Consider the following 17,242-nt stretch of genomic DNA (forward strand, 5'->3'; position numbering starts at 1 on the left):
GGTGTATTTCAGTTGTAGTAAATAACTTCTCTGCTTTAAATTTGATAATCATGTGAGTTGTACTTAGGAATGTGTACAGACCAACTGGAAGTGGGTTCTTTTTTTGCCTATAGCTGAGCAAATTCTCAATCTCCCACGTGAATAGGATTTATGAGGTTAACCAATTCCACCAAATCCCATCACTGTTACATGCCAGTTAACTAATGTCACTTTGTTCCTTGGGGCTTAATTCCAAATGCAGTAAAGTGTTTACAAGCTGTGGTGCTGCAGGCTCACTTTCCTTCCTGAGAGAAACACTTGTGCATCCCTTTTTTATGAATATCTTCCTCTTTGCTGTTGCTGTCTGCTGAGATGTCTGAGGTCTGCGTTGAGTCTTTTAGCTTGTATTTGATTACCACTGCACCCTGTGTCCCATTTAGACTAAAATAACCAGAAGTAAATGGATAATCTTATTAAAAATACTGGAACAGTTCGTTAATTCTGTCCTTTTGATTAATGACTATTTTATGCTAAGCAAATTTAAAAAAAAAAAAAATCCCAAGGATTTTAATTCTCAGGTAGAAAAGTCAGCTGCATATTTCAGGTGGATTTGTGTTGTTCGCTGGTGTTGGTTTTAGTACGTCTCATTTCTTGTACTAACGTGGTCCTTTTCCAACTTCCTTATTGCCTGGCACAGAACAATCAGGAGGAATCTGCTGAGGGAATTTATGTGTCAAAAATTTTGGAAAATGGACCTGCAGACAAAGCAGAAGGCTTACAAATTCATGACAAGATTATTGAGGTAAGACACACACGCAAAAAAACCAACCTGGTGGATTAGTTTGTTATAAGATTAATCAAGGATTTGATGGTTTTATGCTGAGTATGCTGTGGCTTTGTTCTTTTGCTGTACCTAAATTTGATTATTGTACACTGAACTGCTCAAACATCTTCCAGATGCTAGAAAAATTCATACTGCGTCTTCACAACTAATACTTGCATTCATCTCAGGATTAAACTAATTCAAGCAAGTCAAAGGTGTCTAGATTGAAATAGCAAGCAGGAGAGCATTTTGCATTTCTTTGTTAACTTGAGGAAAAAAGTCTAAATGATTCTATGGAGATTGGTGATGGGGTTTGCCCTGTGCAGGGGTTATTGGTGTTATGACTATGCAACACTTCACAGAAGCTGTGCTCGTGTTGTGAAACTTCTCAAGTAATTAGAGAAAGTTCTTCTTGCTGCATGATCGTAAGTGGATCATCTATGGTTCTCACCAAGACCAATATAGATGATTCCCAGTTGTATATTATGCTAACATGGAAATGTTGAAGTCTACTCCTCCATTTTATTTTTTTTTCATAAAAGAAGAATAATTGCCATTTAAGAAAACAAACAAAAAAAAACCAACAACAAAAACAAAAAACAAAAAAAAAAAAAAAAAAAAAAAAAACCAACCTCAGTTTGAAGGCTGCTGCTAATGATTACATGTGGAACCATAATTAGCCTTATAAAAGGTGCTGACAAAATAGTTTCAAGTAGTGACCAGAATAGATTCTTTACAGTGCTGTCAAACATGCATTTCACATCTAGTCTCTAAATACAACTCCGTTTGTGACAGTGTGTAACAGTAGCTGCTAGGTTTGTTTAGGATACATTGCTTTAGCCTTGGGTTTAAAGGAAGCTTAGAAGCATTGTGTGAACTTGCCAGTTGGACAGGGTTTCAAACAAAGGTATGCAAAGCAAGTAGATTGGGAGGCAAATGTAGAGTGCTGTTGTCTTCTATTATTTCACTCTTAAGGACTGGAAACAGAAGCCAAGAATGTTTGAGTGCTGGCATTGATCTTAATTTGGGGAGCTTGGAGCAGTGTGTGAAACCAAATTATTACATTTTCTTGGAAAAAGAAAGCTCATGCTCTTAACTGGCAGATATATGCACCTCTAGTGGAAATCCAGTTGGCTGAGCACAACTGAACTTGCAACCTAACTCCTATCTCCCCAAGATATGGAGAAACTTGGCATCCTGTTCTTATTAACAGCCCCATGCTTAAAAATTCTGCTTTTTTCTGACACTGCTGTTTCATTTCTAGAAACAGACCTAGTTTTATGTATCTGTTCTACATTTCCTGCCTTATTTAACTGTTCTTTATAGTTCCTGGGTTTTAAAGACAAAATTGAGTGGTTTTAGGGGAAGGAAGAATAAATTCACAAATCAGCATTTATTACACTTGAGGTAATTTCTCAAAATGTCACTACAAAATATTCATACAGCTCTGAATGGGTCATCATTTTCACCATATTAATATACAGCATCTTTGTGTATAAATTTTTACATTTAAACAGGCGTTTAAAAATGTCCAGTGTTAGGCCAAACGTTTTAGTAAATAACATACTGCTTCATAATTTGTTAAACTAAAATAAGAAGAGAAAGGGAAAAGATAACATTAAGACTTTCTGTTGAAATGCAAACCAGTAACTATTCCTCCGTGCTAGATCTAGGCCAGAAGAAGCAGCTGGAGTCAAAAGATTGAATTTTTCCTGTTCCATATGTAGCCATTCATGTCTTCCTGTACTAGGTTGCCCTGCTAGACCTGCTGCTGTTGTTGTGAAGAATCAGTATGAAAGCTGTGAGGAAATAAGTCAGATGGTGTAACTGTTTTGAAAATGTTGGCAGACACACAGAACTTGAGTTTTGGTGAGACAAAATGTTTGTCAGCTTGGGTGAAAAGTTGATAGGAAGTGGGGCTTGTTATTATTGCTCATCTGAAGATCTGATCTAATGAGTGATATTTTGTGAGACCATTTCTCAGTAATCAAGAGCAGAAGGAGCTGATGTTGTTGGAAGAACCTTTGATATCTGCAGTCAGTCGCTTGGCAGTTTGATGCCCTGGGGGTTTCTAGCAATGCGTAGCTAATGGGATAATGGACAGACCTATCCCGTTAAATCAGGAGAAAATCTGTTCTCAGAGTATGTTGCTAAATAAAGAAGGCAATTTGTTTCAGTGCTTTATCAGATGTTTAACAAATGTTAACTGCACGTGGTTGACAAGAGTGAGTTGTGCATGTTTCAGCCTACCATCTCGTGGGTAACCTAGTGCAGCAAATGGATTTCACAGTGCTGTGACGCTGGCAGTTGGACTTGTGAGCCAAAGAATTGTTATTTGAAAAGGTGCCAAGGAGAGAAATCAGATTTCTTCCTTGAGGTGTTTGTAGTAATTGTAGAAATGCCATACACATGAACTGAACTCATGGAGGTTTTGGAGATCAGTTTGCCCAGAATGTAGGTAGTAGAGTCTCTTTGCATTCATCTGAGAAATATTGGTGTTTGTGTGTATTCTGCTCTCAGGTGAGGATATTTTGTGCTGGAGGGTTGTGAACTGGCAGGGTGGTGGTGGATGAGGGTGGCAGGGTGAGCTCCAGGTACCCCATGTCAGGGGCTGCAGCACGTCACAGAGTACTGTCACAGAACATTCACTGATTGTTTCTTCTGCTCTTTTGAGGGATGGAGAATTTCAGGCCCCAGTGCAGGTTTCCCTCTTTATTCAAAGTTAACTCCTCCATCAGAAGAGACTTGCTTGTTAAAGTTGACCTGTGACAGGGAGGTGCACCAGCAGCACTTGGGCGATGCTTTCTTTCAGGATCTTCATTACATATAAAAAATGATTGTTAATTGTTCATCAAGCCAGCTGTCAAGGTCTTCTGCTGCTTTCAAAAGAGCTTATTCAAAAAATCTAGCTTTCTATATTAACATGGCACAGCCTGTGTGCCAGGACAAAATCCTGATTGCACGCTGTTAAAAAAATCTCTTAAAACATGATGCAGCATTGATATCTGTGGCTCTCAACATGAAAGCATCAGTTATGACCAGTGGTGTAATGCTGACAGACCTCACTTTAGGACTTCTTTGTCCTTTTCCTTTCTGCCCTGCCTATGAGTGCCAAGAGGAGGGGAGAGGCAGCAAGCCGCGCGTGGGGCTGTCCATTAGTTGGTGCTGGTTCAAAGAGATCTGGTTGCTGCTGGGAGAAAATAAAAAGCGCCCTTCCCTCTCCTGGATCACAGTTATACTGTGCATCATTTAATTTCTACGTCACTTCATGCAGATCTTTCCTACTGAAGAAGTTCACTGCTCATCTTTGCTGATGTTGATAGCCTTCTCAAGGCAGTAAAAGGCAGCTATGATTCTTGGCAATATTGCTGATACACAGAAGTGTTTTACCTGATGCTTTTATTACATGTGTTTATAGTTCAGAGCAGTAATGCTGAAATAGGCTCTGTATGGAGGAAAATCTTACTGTCTCACTTTGCAGTCGGTCAGTTCACCTTTACATAAGAATGGCACCACTTGGCCAGAGCTCCAGGTACACCGATGTCCTGTAGGTAGTCACTAGTTAATGCCTTTGGAAGAGCATCAGAAAAATGCAGGCACCGAGTGATGATTTCCTTGGGGACCTTACAGCCATATGAAAGCTTCTATTCAGAGCTGGTTCTTCATAGTTGGTGCTTTTTTCTGTAACATTAAATTTTATAGAAACTGATATGTAGTCTCTGGTCTTGAGCCCAGCTTTAGAAAGAGCAGTGACTGATTTTCTCAAGACCTCTTTTATTGTGCAAGTCACAGTGCCTTGCAAAATTGCTGATATTTTAACTTTTTACTTCAGTACTACATAAAAAATACATGACAAATAAAGAATCTGCAATCCAGATGGAATTCCTTCATTTGCAAACAAACAGAGAAACAAGAAAATAAATTAAAAAACAGTATTTTCATGAATTTGAAAAAATAGCATGACTAATTCCCACTGCCTAAGAGACAAAGCTGTATAGTCATGGCTGAACTTTCTGTCCTAAGTTTGCCAAGTACCAAAACGGCAGTGAAAAACCTTGAGGGAGCTTATGCTGAAAACCGAACGATTCATACGAGGAACTATAAGCACATCATCATCTGAAACACTCAAGGTATTTCTTTTCAGTTCCTTGTGCAGAGGCAAGTGCTTCTGTTATGTTATTCTCAGATGAAATGAGAATATTGGACCTTTTGCATTTTAAGTAGTTGATTCTTATTAAATCCTTGACTGAGAAACAGGCATGATGGAAAAGAGAAGAAAAAAAAATATTTAGTCTGGGATTTTCTGTCTTTTTTTAAAAATGAGACAGATGCATATGTACTATGACTTTATTTTGTTTATACAGCCTGAGCTCTGTAAGTGTATAATAAATTAGGTTTCATCTCTTATTCCATGTTTCCCTTTGTTCTTCTCACTTTTTTTGGAAAGTACGCACACAATGGCTTTCAAGCTCATGTCAGCAAAGCCAGTTTCAATAAAGATGAAGTCTTGAGGCTTATCCTGGCAAAAGTAGCTTACATCTGCAAAGCGCCTACACAGAAACTTTTTAACTATTGCCAGACTGCTGACTGTGCTGTGTGTCAGCCTCATGATGTTTTATCTTCTGCATGTTTCTGTCATTACACTCACTATGTTGCTCAAGCAAAATCTTTGATACTAGCCATGTTTATTTTGCTAGGAATCTCCACTGTCAGATTTCTGTAGAAGTTGTGAGCTTGCTGGGATCACAGATAGTGGGAATGGCTTTGAACGAGAGCTGCACACGATAATGACCAGCAAGATCTGGGTGGTAGCTGAGGGATACGTAACGCAGATAATTTTACTGAGTTTCAATGTCCAAATATGCCAAAGTGGCCTTAGGTATATTAAGTTCTCTTAAATCCTTAACACATTTATGTCTGGCACTTACATTCATTAGGTGCTACTAATTAGTCTGAAAGATCTCTGGCAAAATAAATCAATATATCAAAACTTAGAAATGCCTGTAGCCTCTTTTCACCTCTCCCTCACCTGTTAAAACAGAGATGTTTGGTCACCTGAATTCATTTAGCTGCCTGACGGTGCTTAAAAGAAGTCAGGTGTGCCAGATCTGTACATAACTTCATTTGAATAGGAGTTACTAACTGCACTGATGTTTCTGACTTAACTAAAAGTTTAGAGCGCTTCTTGAAGAAGTGAGAAATCTGGGTGGTGGGTTCTTCCCTGCCTGCAGAGGACTGAATGGAAATACCCAGGTAATTACCTTTGTTATTAGTGCAGGTCCATCCTGTGTGTGACTGGTCACCACCCAGCCCTACAAGCTGAGTTACGTGCCAGCAGGCATTTGACAGTCAGTGTCATCCAGTGATAAACTAGTATGAGGTAGATGTTTGTTCTAGGGAGCTGTATCTGGAATACTGGCTCTGCCCCTCTCTAGGCCTGCCTCAGTTAGTGGGGGTCTGCCTCTGTCTTGTATGATGCCAAGTTTATTGCTTGTATGGCATGTCCTTCATACTTGCTTTTTTGAATTCAGGCTGCACTCTATTTGGGAGGGGAAGATAGGAAATAACTAGAGGACATCCTGGCTAATGTCAAGGCATTTTGCTAAAAATGAAATAAATTGGTTCTATGAGTGTGCGAATATCAGATGTCAGGATTTCCCCCTGCCCACCGTTTTCTCTACCTGCTTTGTAATATGCAAAGAGTTACAGCGGCTAATGTTACACTTTTAGAAGGTTGTACGAGCCGGATCATGGTGGAGAAACTTAGTTTTCAGTGTACCATCTGTACTAGAGGTTGACAAATAGAGAAAATCTAGAATGTCTGAATTTTGTACTTCATTGACCAAGTTCTTAATATCAGTAGCCTAAATCAGACTGGAATTACTATAGGCCTTTGGAGGTGCTTGTGCTCCTATCTATTTATTGAACTAAAATGCAAATACTGTGTTTAGGAAACCAGGTTGTGTTCCTTACCATTTACTGTCTGTGTTTTTAAAAAGGGAGCAAGACTTATGTTTGCATGTGAACTACGAAGTCTGTATTTTTGTGGTGAAATATGTTAGAAAATAAATTACTGAAACATACATTTTCACATTTCATGTTCTCTTGCAGATCTAAATAAAAGTTCAGAAAATACTTTCTATCCTAAAGAAAAGGGAAACACTAAATAAAACAGTGGCTAAGAGGTAGGGAGCTATGTGTTAATAGGATAATGGTGATTAATGACTCAAGGTTTTGTGATCAGATACTCAGTATTTAATAAAGACTTTGAGAGATTATACACAGAAATGTGTATAATCCTCTGTCTCCAGTGTGATATTTCTGCTTTCAAGTGTCTGCAGGGAAGTGAGAGGGTTATGGAACAGTAATTAACTGAACTGTGGGATGGAATCATATATATGTGCTTCCATGAGAAAAGCTGTGGTAACTGTACTGTGTCTGCAGAGCGAGGGAGTAGCCAAACTGACAAGTCATCTGTGCTGTAGGTAGGAAATATTCTGATTAACCTGTGGAACAGCTGACTAATGTAACACCGTTTATGGGATCTTGGTGGGTACTGCATTCATGCACGATAGATCCCTAGGCATTGTGTGGATGCCTGATCACACCCATCCCCTTCATAAAGTGTCTGATCCCACCCTTGATGGATTATGTGTCAGATAATTGGCAAGTTTAAACTTAGTGTTTTCCTAGGTGTTCTGTTTAGGCTTGTCTTTGCTAGATGGTATCTTTCTCTTCCCATATATGTTTTTCAATCTTTTTTAAACATTAAGGTAAGCTGTTCTGAACAACTGACATCTGACTCTATTATCTCACCCAGCAGTAGGAGCAATGCAGTTTTCTGTGCAACTGGGTAGTAGTTTTAGAGTAAATTCTTGTATATGAAGTCTCAGAGGTATTCATGAGCACTTTCAGGAATGTATTGAACAACATGACTAAGATCTGTCATGTGCTGCTTCTTTCATCCCCTTCCCAGGAAGAGAAGGGCATGTGCAGAGGAGTGTTATGTTTAGAAATCTTTCAAATAATTGTATGTACACATTTGCACGTTGGTGTCTGTTTATGTTAGGGAAGACAAGGTCATAAAAATGTATCTACATTTGTTGCTGAAGGTGGCAAGGTTTTCTGATGAAGACCAGTTTTCTGTGGTCCTTGCTTTGGTCGTGATCTTGGATAAACCCTAAAGAAAGTACTTTCCCTTCTGTTGACAAGCTGTATCTCTGTGACAGGCATTCAAACTGGGCTGTAGGTGTGCTTGTGGATCACTGTATCGGCGTTGAACATTTAGTATATCTTACAGATATGATGGACTTAATGGTTGATGTGGAGATGAAATACCAAAACATGATGAAATACGGAAGCTTTCCAGTGGTGAAAGGCATTTTCTGATAACTTTTTTTAACCATGTTACTTATGTTGTGAATAGAAAGCCAAATCTTCAAAGAACACTTCAGGATGAATCAAAAGCCTAAATGATGAGGACTAGTTGGAATAACTGATGGTAAGCCCAGCTATGGAAAGCTCTGATGTAGTTTGAGACCGTGCTTAGTTGATTTCATAGAACAGAAGGCAATATGAGGAAGCCGTCTGCCACAGCACATGCTGCTGGCACCCCCAGAAGCTCTTGGTATTTTCAGAAAGTGAAAAGAACTTTTTTTTTAGCCTTTCATAAAGGTTGTTCTTTATTGTGGTTGAGACAACAGTTAGAGGAGATGACAGCTTACATATGTCATATGAATGCAATGTTTTATCCTCTTAAGTCAACTGAATTGATAGTTGCAGTCCAAAGGTTGTGTGCTCCAAGAGCTTTGATCTCATCTGCCCTCTTTCTTAATCAGCTAATTGTATTTGTAGGGAGTCACTAATCACTATGCTCCATAATTGGAAGCTGAGTGAGAAAAGCCATTAGTATCTGCCAAAGAAATGCTTAAAATGAAGTCATTATTCATGGCTTCACTTAAAATGAATAACCTAATTTTTAAAGAGCTGTGAAATGCAGCAGTGAAATGGGAGGATGCTCCTCCTTAGGATTTGTGCATAAGTATAGCCAGAAGTATGTGCAACTTTGTGCTTTCCAAGTGTTTTGAAAACTGAAGCGATAATGTAAAAAAGGTTGTTTGGAGCTTCTTTTATCCAAAATGCAAAATTCTGTAGTATTTAAGATTATCCAATAATGGAAAAAACTATGTTCAAGTTGACAGGAGCAGTTGTGTTCTCTTCCCCCATCAAAGAGAATGCTAAGTTAGATCAAACATACTAAGCTAAGTACAACAGGCATTTTACTGAATGTGTGTCTTGTCTGGAATTGCAAATCTAATATAATTTTACAGCTTTCCATGTTGACCCAACTCAACTGTATCACTGTTGCAAGAACTGAGTGCAGAATGACTCAACATTGTTCCTTCATTCAAGTAATTGTGTAAGGTATTTTCTTTATAAAATATTGTTGACAAAATAAGTTGTGGCTTCTTGTGTTTGTTTACCTAACAAGTCTACATGTTGTTTACAAGATTATATGATTTACATAACGTTTTCTTCAAGCAACGTGGTTATCTTTTGAAGTAGCAAGATGGGAAGTATAGTAGAAAGAAGGGAGGAAATTGAGGAAAGGCCTAAAAGAGTGGCATGTTATCAGTTAAGAACTAAAGTATGAAAAATAACTTAGGAGATCACTGTATACCACATACCTGTCAAAGCGTTTAGCTTCTTTAAAATATGACTCTCTACATCTGCAAGTGGTTACCTAATGTAGGAGAAGATCTAAAATAGATAGATCTAGGAGATGAGTTTGTTTTTCCTTCATCTGTCTCTTTCTATTTGGAGTATTTAACATTGAGGGACATAGTGGCTCTGAGCTTTCCCATTAATATCTGAGTACAGACTTTCAATCTAGTTTCTTTAAGCACACTGATCAAGTGGCCTAGTGTCTGAAGTCCTACCAGCAACTTTCAGGAGGAAGGCATGCTATTTTAAATGGAAAGGATTTGCTGTCTTGCATGAATTAAAACATCTGGACCCCTACACTTTGCTGTTAGATTGTGTTGGGCTAGTTTTTGGCACATGACAGGTACTGAGCCATATGGTCTTTGTGCTGTCAGCAAGCCTTTTCAGCACATGCCTTCGCTTACCCCCCCAGCCTCCTCTGAATGGTAGCTGCTACTGTGGCTAAATAATAATATTTTAAGAGTTTTCAGGCTGTTGTGCCCTTCTTCTTAAATGGATAAATTACATTTTTGAGTGCTACAACACACAAGTCTGTTGCAGAAAGCTGACTCCTTCATTTCCTCTGCAGTGGTCAGAGCCTTGATCCAAATCGGATCCTTGTCGTGTCCAAATTGGACACCTGGCTACTGCCAGATTTATAGCAGCACTTTCTGACTTACATGTTTCATCCCTAACATCTTGCTTTAATGTCTCTGTGAAATATTTAAGTGCTCAGCACAACCGGTTGTTTTTCTTTTTTTTTTCTTAACCAAGCTCTAGATGTGTGCTTCAATGGAAAGCTGACTGTTCTAAGAAGAGTCTTAATGTTTTACTTTCTAGGAATCAACTGAATGATGCTCAATTCATAATGCCCATCGTCCCAAGCAGGAATCTTTCCTAGTGAGAATAGATACGATTTAATCTAAAAATGCAGAGATAGGGGGATAGTTTTCAAAAATTAAAAACAAAAAACTTCTAAAGTATTTTGAATGTTTAATCTCCTTTACTGATTTCTCTATTTTTTCATCTTGATTTCATGAAAGAGTAGGAAGAATACAAAGGACTCGGAAAATCATTTCTATTTTTCAGTTATAAAAAGAACCTTTAAAACAAAAATGGTTCATATAATCATTTTTTTTAGAGGAAGGAACTCACTATTGCTGTAGGTATTCATTAAATATCTTTTGTCCATTCCTTTCAACCTTCTTTTCTGTGTGACTCAAGTCCTATATCCTTGTATTAAGAGTGGGATTTTTTGTTGCTGTCTCTTTTTCTCCTCTCTGCTACGAAGTAATGGAAATCTACAGAATTACTGTTCACCATTTAATTAAAAAATAAAACCTCTAGATTATCACAGACCATGGACAACATAAAGATTAAAGAAAATATTGACATTTCAAAACAGAATTCAGAAAATGAACTGTTCAGAAAATGCTGTTGATAACTTATCAGAGCAAGTTAAGAATAAAGGTTTAATGTGATGGCTTAATCTTCTGTCTTATGCCACTCAGGGTGCTGGAATATGTTAATGGCATCAGCAGAATGGCAGTAACAAGCACTTTAGATAATTTCAATACAAAATGAGGAACTGAGTATGTGAAAGTGTCTACTTTTTTTTTTTTTTTTTTTTTTTTTTTTTTTTTTTTTCCCCTCTGTCTTTCTACCATTTATATTTGGCTTCCTTTGACTTTTTTTTTTTTTTTTTTTTTTTTTTTTTAATTTCTGTAGTTCAGGGAGCTGCCTCAGTGTATACTTGGAGGAGCACATCATATGGCAAACAGCATATACTAGCCATTGAAGTTATTAATATGAAAACAAATACATAAAGTTATTACCCATTAGTGTGAATACTTTGCTTTGAATTCTGAGATCTGCTTGGCTGTAGTGATCAGTTTCCTTTTTTAAAGATTTGGGAAAAATTGTTTGACATTATTTCAGTTGACCTCAGGTCTACTTATAGCCCTTGTGTCGATATTTCCTGCCTACTGGCTTTGTGGTGGGTTTGTAGCCCTTCCCTATGAATTTGTGGGAATCATAGTTTTTAGGCTTTCTTGCAATAGGAAATTTACCTTTACAGTATAAGAATTGGGGGTGGGGAGGAGTCAGGTTGTCAGTGTCAATCTCAGTCCCGGTTGCCTAGCTATGCTATCTCAAGCTATTACAGATCTATTCACAAATGAGAAACCTAAATTACATACCCTGTTGCTAAGTTGTTTCTTTGTTTCAGCCAGGTAGTGATGAAACCAGTTGTTAGCTGCTAATGGAGAGGGAGTGAAAATGTGTGCTAAACCCTCTCAAAATAGTAGACTAATTATAAATTATATGCACTGTTATTGATTCAGGTATTGTAAAGTATACGACGTAGCTGGCCAAACCAAGCACTTGGCTCAGTAGTCTGTTCTTGGAGACAGTGTTACAGTGCTATTCCTGAGATTTCTGGTTGAAGTGCCCGATCTTGCATAATGAATTCATCTTTTTAAGTAGGAAAACAATAAAAAGTTATGTGAACACACCTGTGTCAAACATCTGCCTGATGTTTACTTTTTGTGAGTATTAATTACATGTTTAGCAGCGTGAAAAACCTTGAAAAAAAGAAATGCCAATCTGATGACAGAGGATGTAAAGCACATGGGAGCATTTAAGATGAAATTCATCTTGGTGAACACTAAATCTCTAAAAACTATCTCATTCTGTAAGTATAAAAGATGAATTAGGCACATCTTTTCAGTATAGAGCTAGTTCAGCCTGAGGTATGTTACATACAGACAACTCAGTTAGGATAGGATTCATCTGGCCCTTCAAATTAAACTCCTCGTTAGTTTCATATGAATCGACTCCTTTTCATTGCTATTTACAGCTTTTGAGTTTGGATTGTTGGGATAAAAGGCCAGTCTGTGCACAGTTCTTCACTGTAAATCCAGAACAAGTTACTGAATCTTGTGTCATCCAGAAATGAATAAAACTTAAGAAGAAATAAGGTAATGTGTTTCACTCACCTTCTTACGTTACATTTCACGTAGCCCTGATATACTATTCTTCTGGAATTACATACTCTGCTAACTTAAGTGAAAGCTGGAATGTACGAGAAATTGGCTTCCTTTTTCATAATATGTTTAACAACAGCTTAAGTACAAAACCAGAATGTGAAGTACAAAACTGGGCTTGGAATCCATTTACCATGCTGTAGTACTTTTATTTGACATGGCCTACCTCAACTCCAACTGACTTTCTAAAAGTTGTATTTTTCAATAATGAACAAAAAAAATGTTCATACAACTTCAAGCCTTTTTACATGTTCCATGTATTTTCAACATTGTTACTTAATATCTGGTAGGAATTAGCATGAGAATAGATGGAATTTGAAATGCTCCAGTCAGCCCCCGGCTATATAGAGACTAGCTTTGAAATCGTTTAACATGTGGTTTCATGTCATATCCAGTCTCATTAATCTCTGTATCTTTCAGATTGGAGTAAAGTAAGACAATCAGCATACCACAGGCTTAGCTGTCTAATGTAGAGAAAGAAATGAGGTGAACAGCTGTGTCAGCCAAGGGAGTTTCCTAGATCTCAGATCTGGGTGTTCTCTGGGCCTTTTCAGCAAACCCTGATTTTGTCAGGTTCTGGAGGAATGCGAGTAGCTGTTCTTAGAAGCCTGGTGATGGGTTTTAGCGAGTGAAGATGCAGATGTGCAATTGAGGTGGTACAGCCATCCCTCCGTCCAAGCAGCGAAGCAATGGTCCGGATTTTGTCCGTCTTCAGAGACATGGAATTTGTTCGGAGGAATAAACCATTCAGAGCTTGAGAAGCTGGTGAAATACTTCTGGCAAGAGATCAGCATGAATTATCTCATTGCTCAAAGTAAGAAATTTTGATCTGCTGTTTTGTTGCCTTTGGATATAGTGGTTTTTTATAGTGGTAGAACTAAGATACCCAAGGGAGGGCAAGCAGTACGTTTTATCAGAGAAACTAAGGCAATTATAAAAGGGGGGCAAAATTTTTCATGAATCTGGCATAAGAGGTTTTATATAAAAGTTGTTTATTTTAAAACCAGGGCTGAAAAACTAAGAAATTGAGCAGCTGTGTCCTGTGAAGTGTTTTCATGTTTGTAGTAGTCTTTATTCATATCCGTAGGAGTTTGTTTTGGTGCTTCATAGTTAGGTGCTTCCACACCCAGTTTCAACAAGAATATTTGTGCTTTGGATGAGCATAGCAGATTTTAGGATGCACACATGTGAGATACATGGATTCTGAGAATGCCTCTCTGGGGAGAAATTAAAAGCCACAGTTGGAAGGATGTGTTGGCAGCAGAAATACTTTGAAAGATTTACTTCTTAGTCTGTTTTTGTTGTTGTTGTTGTTGTTGTTTTTTCTTTAAGCCCCTATTTGATGTTTGTTGGTCTGTGGCAGGCTTATGTCTGGTTCTAAATTTGGTGAAGTTTGAGAAATAGAATGCTGTTTAAATGCTATCAGAGGGACTTTATAAAAGATTTATATAAAGTGATTGGTTAACTGTTGTGCATTTGTTTGCATCAGATGAGTGTAAGAAAGTGCTTCTGTCCAAAAAACAAAATAACCCAAATCATTCCTGTCCCTAAATGTAAATATTAAACACCAACAAAAAAAAAAAGTTCTATATATCTGCCATGTAGGACTGTAGTAAACCTGTTTTTGTATTAATGAACTAGCACTGAGAAGTTGCAGTGAGCACCTCTGCAGCAGATGTACAAACACCAGCATATAGTTCTTGCCTCATGAATTAACTGTCTTCAATAAATTAGTCAGACTAAAGGAAAATGAGACATGTAATGTTCCGTATGATGGTTTTCAAATGCCATTTTAAGTCCTATGTTTCTTAAAATACTCTTTAGTGGAAAGTTTTGTATCATTTTATTTGATACAGTGATCATAGTAGTAGGTCGGCTAGTCAGGCACAGAGGAATAGTATAGAAGGAACATCTGAAGATTTATCTATTGAACAGACTTTTCCAGTATTTTTTTTCCAGGGCTTTTTGAACTGTGTATTCTGGATATCACTTTCTCTCACAACCATTTTCCAGCTTCAGATATTATATGACTGTCAAGCTGTGCTTTTGGAATGAGATTTCAGATTTTTCTTACAATTTGTGAGCTGTGTCTTCCTGTACTCAGAAAACAGCTAGTGTAGCTTGAGAAACTATTGCTTTACATGTGAGGATTTGGAAGTGATTAAGGAATAAAAACAAAAGAAAATAATAGTTTCTTTTTTTTTCACATGGTCTAAAACTGTGACAACTTAGAGGGAATTTTTTCAAATGCAGATTGTTTCTGTGACTACTGCAGCACATCATTCAGTCTCTGACCAAGGCATCCTAAAGTATGTGTGCAATTAAAAAGATTGTACATCAAAGTGAGGAAAGTCAACTGCATGATGTGGGATATTGTTAAGGAACGGTAGGAAAAAAATGGAGGCAGAATTCTGTGCACAGGCTCCTTCCCTCCTGAACAGCATTTCAAGTAGTTATGAGCTTCTTAAGCTGATCTGTAAGATTCTGCTAAAGCAAAAACTGAGGTCTTATTGCTCAAAACTGTGATAGTGTGATGGTTTATTTGGTTTGTTTTTGCAAATAATTAAGGGACCAGTGCTGAAAAGGTCTGTTGTTATTTTCCTCATGAACAACAAGCAGATGTATTTTTTTTCTTTTTTTAGTGTAGCTGAGTCAGTTCACATACAGAAGAGCAGTGAACAGTAGAAGTTGATGGTATTAGATTTGAGACACAACTGCAACATCAGATCTATATCTAGGTTGTGAGGAGGTCTGCAGCTTCTGCTTTAGCTGTGCTGTGGCAGATAAGACTTGGGGTAACAGAGTGAATACGGTTGAGTTGCTGTGGCTTGTGTGCCAGCTCCCAGAAGCTCGTCTAGAAGGGAAAGATGTCTTCTCTCTGTCCTGGCTTTATGTCCTCCATTCTCCTATTTGTACTACCAAGGAAATAAATGGTAGTACGTATGATATGTTGGCTGACCACGGTAGCACTGGAACAGGCTGCCCAGAGAGATTGTGGTGTCTCCTTCTATGGAGATGATCAAGACTCATCTGGATGTCTACCTATGTGACCTACCTGCTTTTGCAGGGAGGTTGGAGTTGATGATCTCTTGAGGACCCTTCCAATCCCTGCAATTCTGTGATTTTGTGGTGTGCTGGGACATGTGAAGAGGCAAGGTGCAGTGCTAATTGTCTTTGAACCAAGAATAACTTCAGCCTTCAGAAGCTGTCAACTGACCAGACAAATCTGATATCAAATGTGAGCACTGAGCTTGTCAATATTTAGGTGGTGTGCAGATCTGTGTGTGTGCGTGTGTGCTGTTTGTAAATGGCTTCCTTGAAGAAGCTGCTCTTAATTAGGCTCAGTAGTAGTATAGACATCCCTTAAGCATATGCTTGAGCGATCTGAACCCAAGCTGTTCTCAGTAATGGCTTGTTGAAAGGAAGAGGGAAATCCCTGAAGATTTGTCCCACACTGTTCCGCTGGGAACTGCACACAAAAAGGCCAGTTGATTTCAGAGCTGTGCCAAGTCTGTGTACAGGGAGCACATTCATTTTCCTAAGGCTATGGCTATTTGACAAGTGGTGCTGGAATATCTATGTACATTTTTAGTCTTTCGGACTCAGACAGCAAAGCAAACTATGGTGAAGCCAGCGCTGAGTATGTATCTTGTAGTAAATTTGACATTTTTTGATACTTCATTGGTATTCCTGTAACAGTCTGAACGTGCAACAAATATCTTTATATAGCTTTCCACTTCTGAATGAATGGATTTCAACCAGGCATAAACCTGTACCCTTCCTTCTAAAATTTATGAAGAAAAAGCGTCTATGTCAGATTTAGGTCAGCATTTTCTTTATTTACTTATTAAAAAAGACCAATTGGTGCTTTATCTCAATTAGTAGTGCTCAGGTAAACACAAATGTTCAATACTAATTGCAAGCCTTGAGCAAATGCAAAGAATCGACTCGTGCTGGCTCAGATAACCTCACTGACTGTGATTCACTGACACAATTCAGTCACAGCTGGGGAATTTATTTTACAACAATTGGAAATAGAAGAAAGAGAACAAAGCAGAAAATAACTACTTTTCTCCTACTGACTTAAGTTATGTTTATCCAATAAATTGAATTTGAGTGAGTGTTTTTCAGGTTTACTCATCTTTACAAACAGTTAAGTGTTATGGGCTCTTCTTCACTCCTTACAATGGCATTTATTAGAGGCTGTGCCTGGCTGCTTTCTGCTGGAGGAGAACCTGGGGTAAGTTCTGGACACAGAAACATTCCGCTGGCCTCAACAGTTAATGGGGAGGTAATGGAGGGACTCATCACATGGGAAGGGAGGGTGAGGTGGGAACAGGTAGAGCTGGAAGAGCTGAAAAACTGAGGTAGGTGTGCAGTCTTTATTATGCAGAGCCTGATATAGAGAATAGAAATGATGTGAGAACATGGTTTTGACATGAAAGAACCTGGGCTGTTTGGGAGGGGATGCGTTTTTGAGGTGAACAGGACTTGAGTGGGAAAACTGAGGTAGAATAGTAGGATAACTTAGGGGACTGAAATTGCTTCTGACAACAACAACAAAAAAAGTTGTAGTTATTGTATTAGGCATGTTTAAACTTTTGATTCCTTTTTGTACACTGGGGAATTTCCATCTTCCCAGCCATAATTAGATAATTAATACCTGAATTAAAAGACATGTATTATAGTGTTT

The 17,242-nt window shown here is 38.1% G+C and overlaps 1 protein-coding gene across 1 annotated transcript in view; it reads left to right on the plus strand.

The window, feature by feature from the left end:
• The window catches only part of PDZRN4 (PDZ domain containing ring finger 4), a 245,107-nt gene that overhangs the window by 5,892 nt on the left and 221,973 nt on the right, over nucleotides 1-17,242 (plus strand). The window contains exon 3 of the mRNA XM_031589582.2: nucleotides 677-781. Coding sequence (XP_031445442.2) covers nucleotides 677-781 — 105 coding nt within the window. The remainder of the gene's footprint in view (nucleotides 1-676; nucleotides 782-17,242) is intronic.

Source organism: Phasianus colchicus, chromosome 1 (assembly GCF_987193195.1).
Source record: "Phasianus colchicus chromosome 1, bPhaCol1.hap1.1, whole genome shotgun sequence".
NCBI lineage: Eukaryota > Metazoa > Chordata > Aves > Galliformes > Phasianidae > Phasianus > Phasianus colchicus.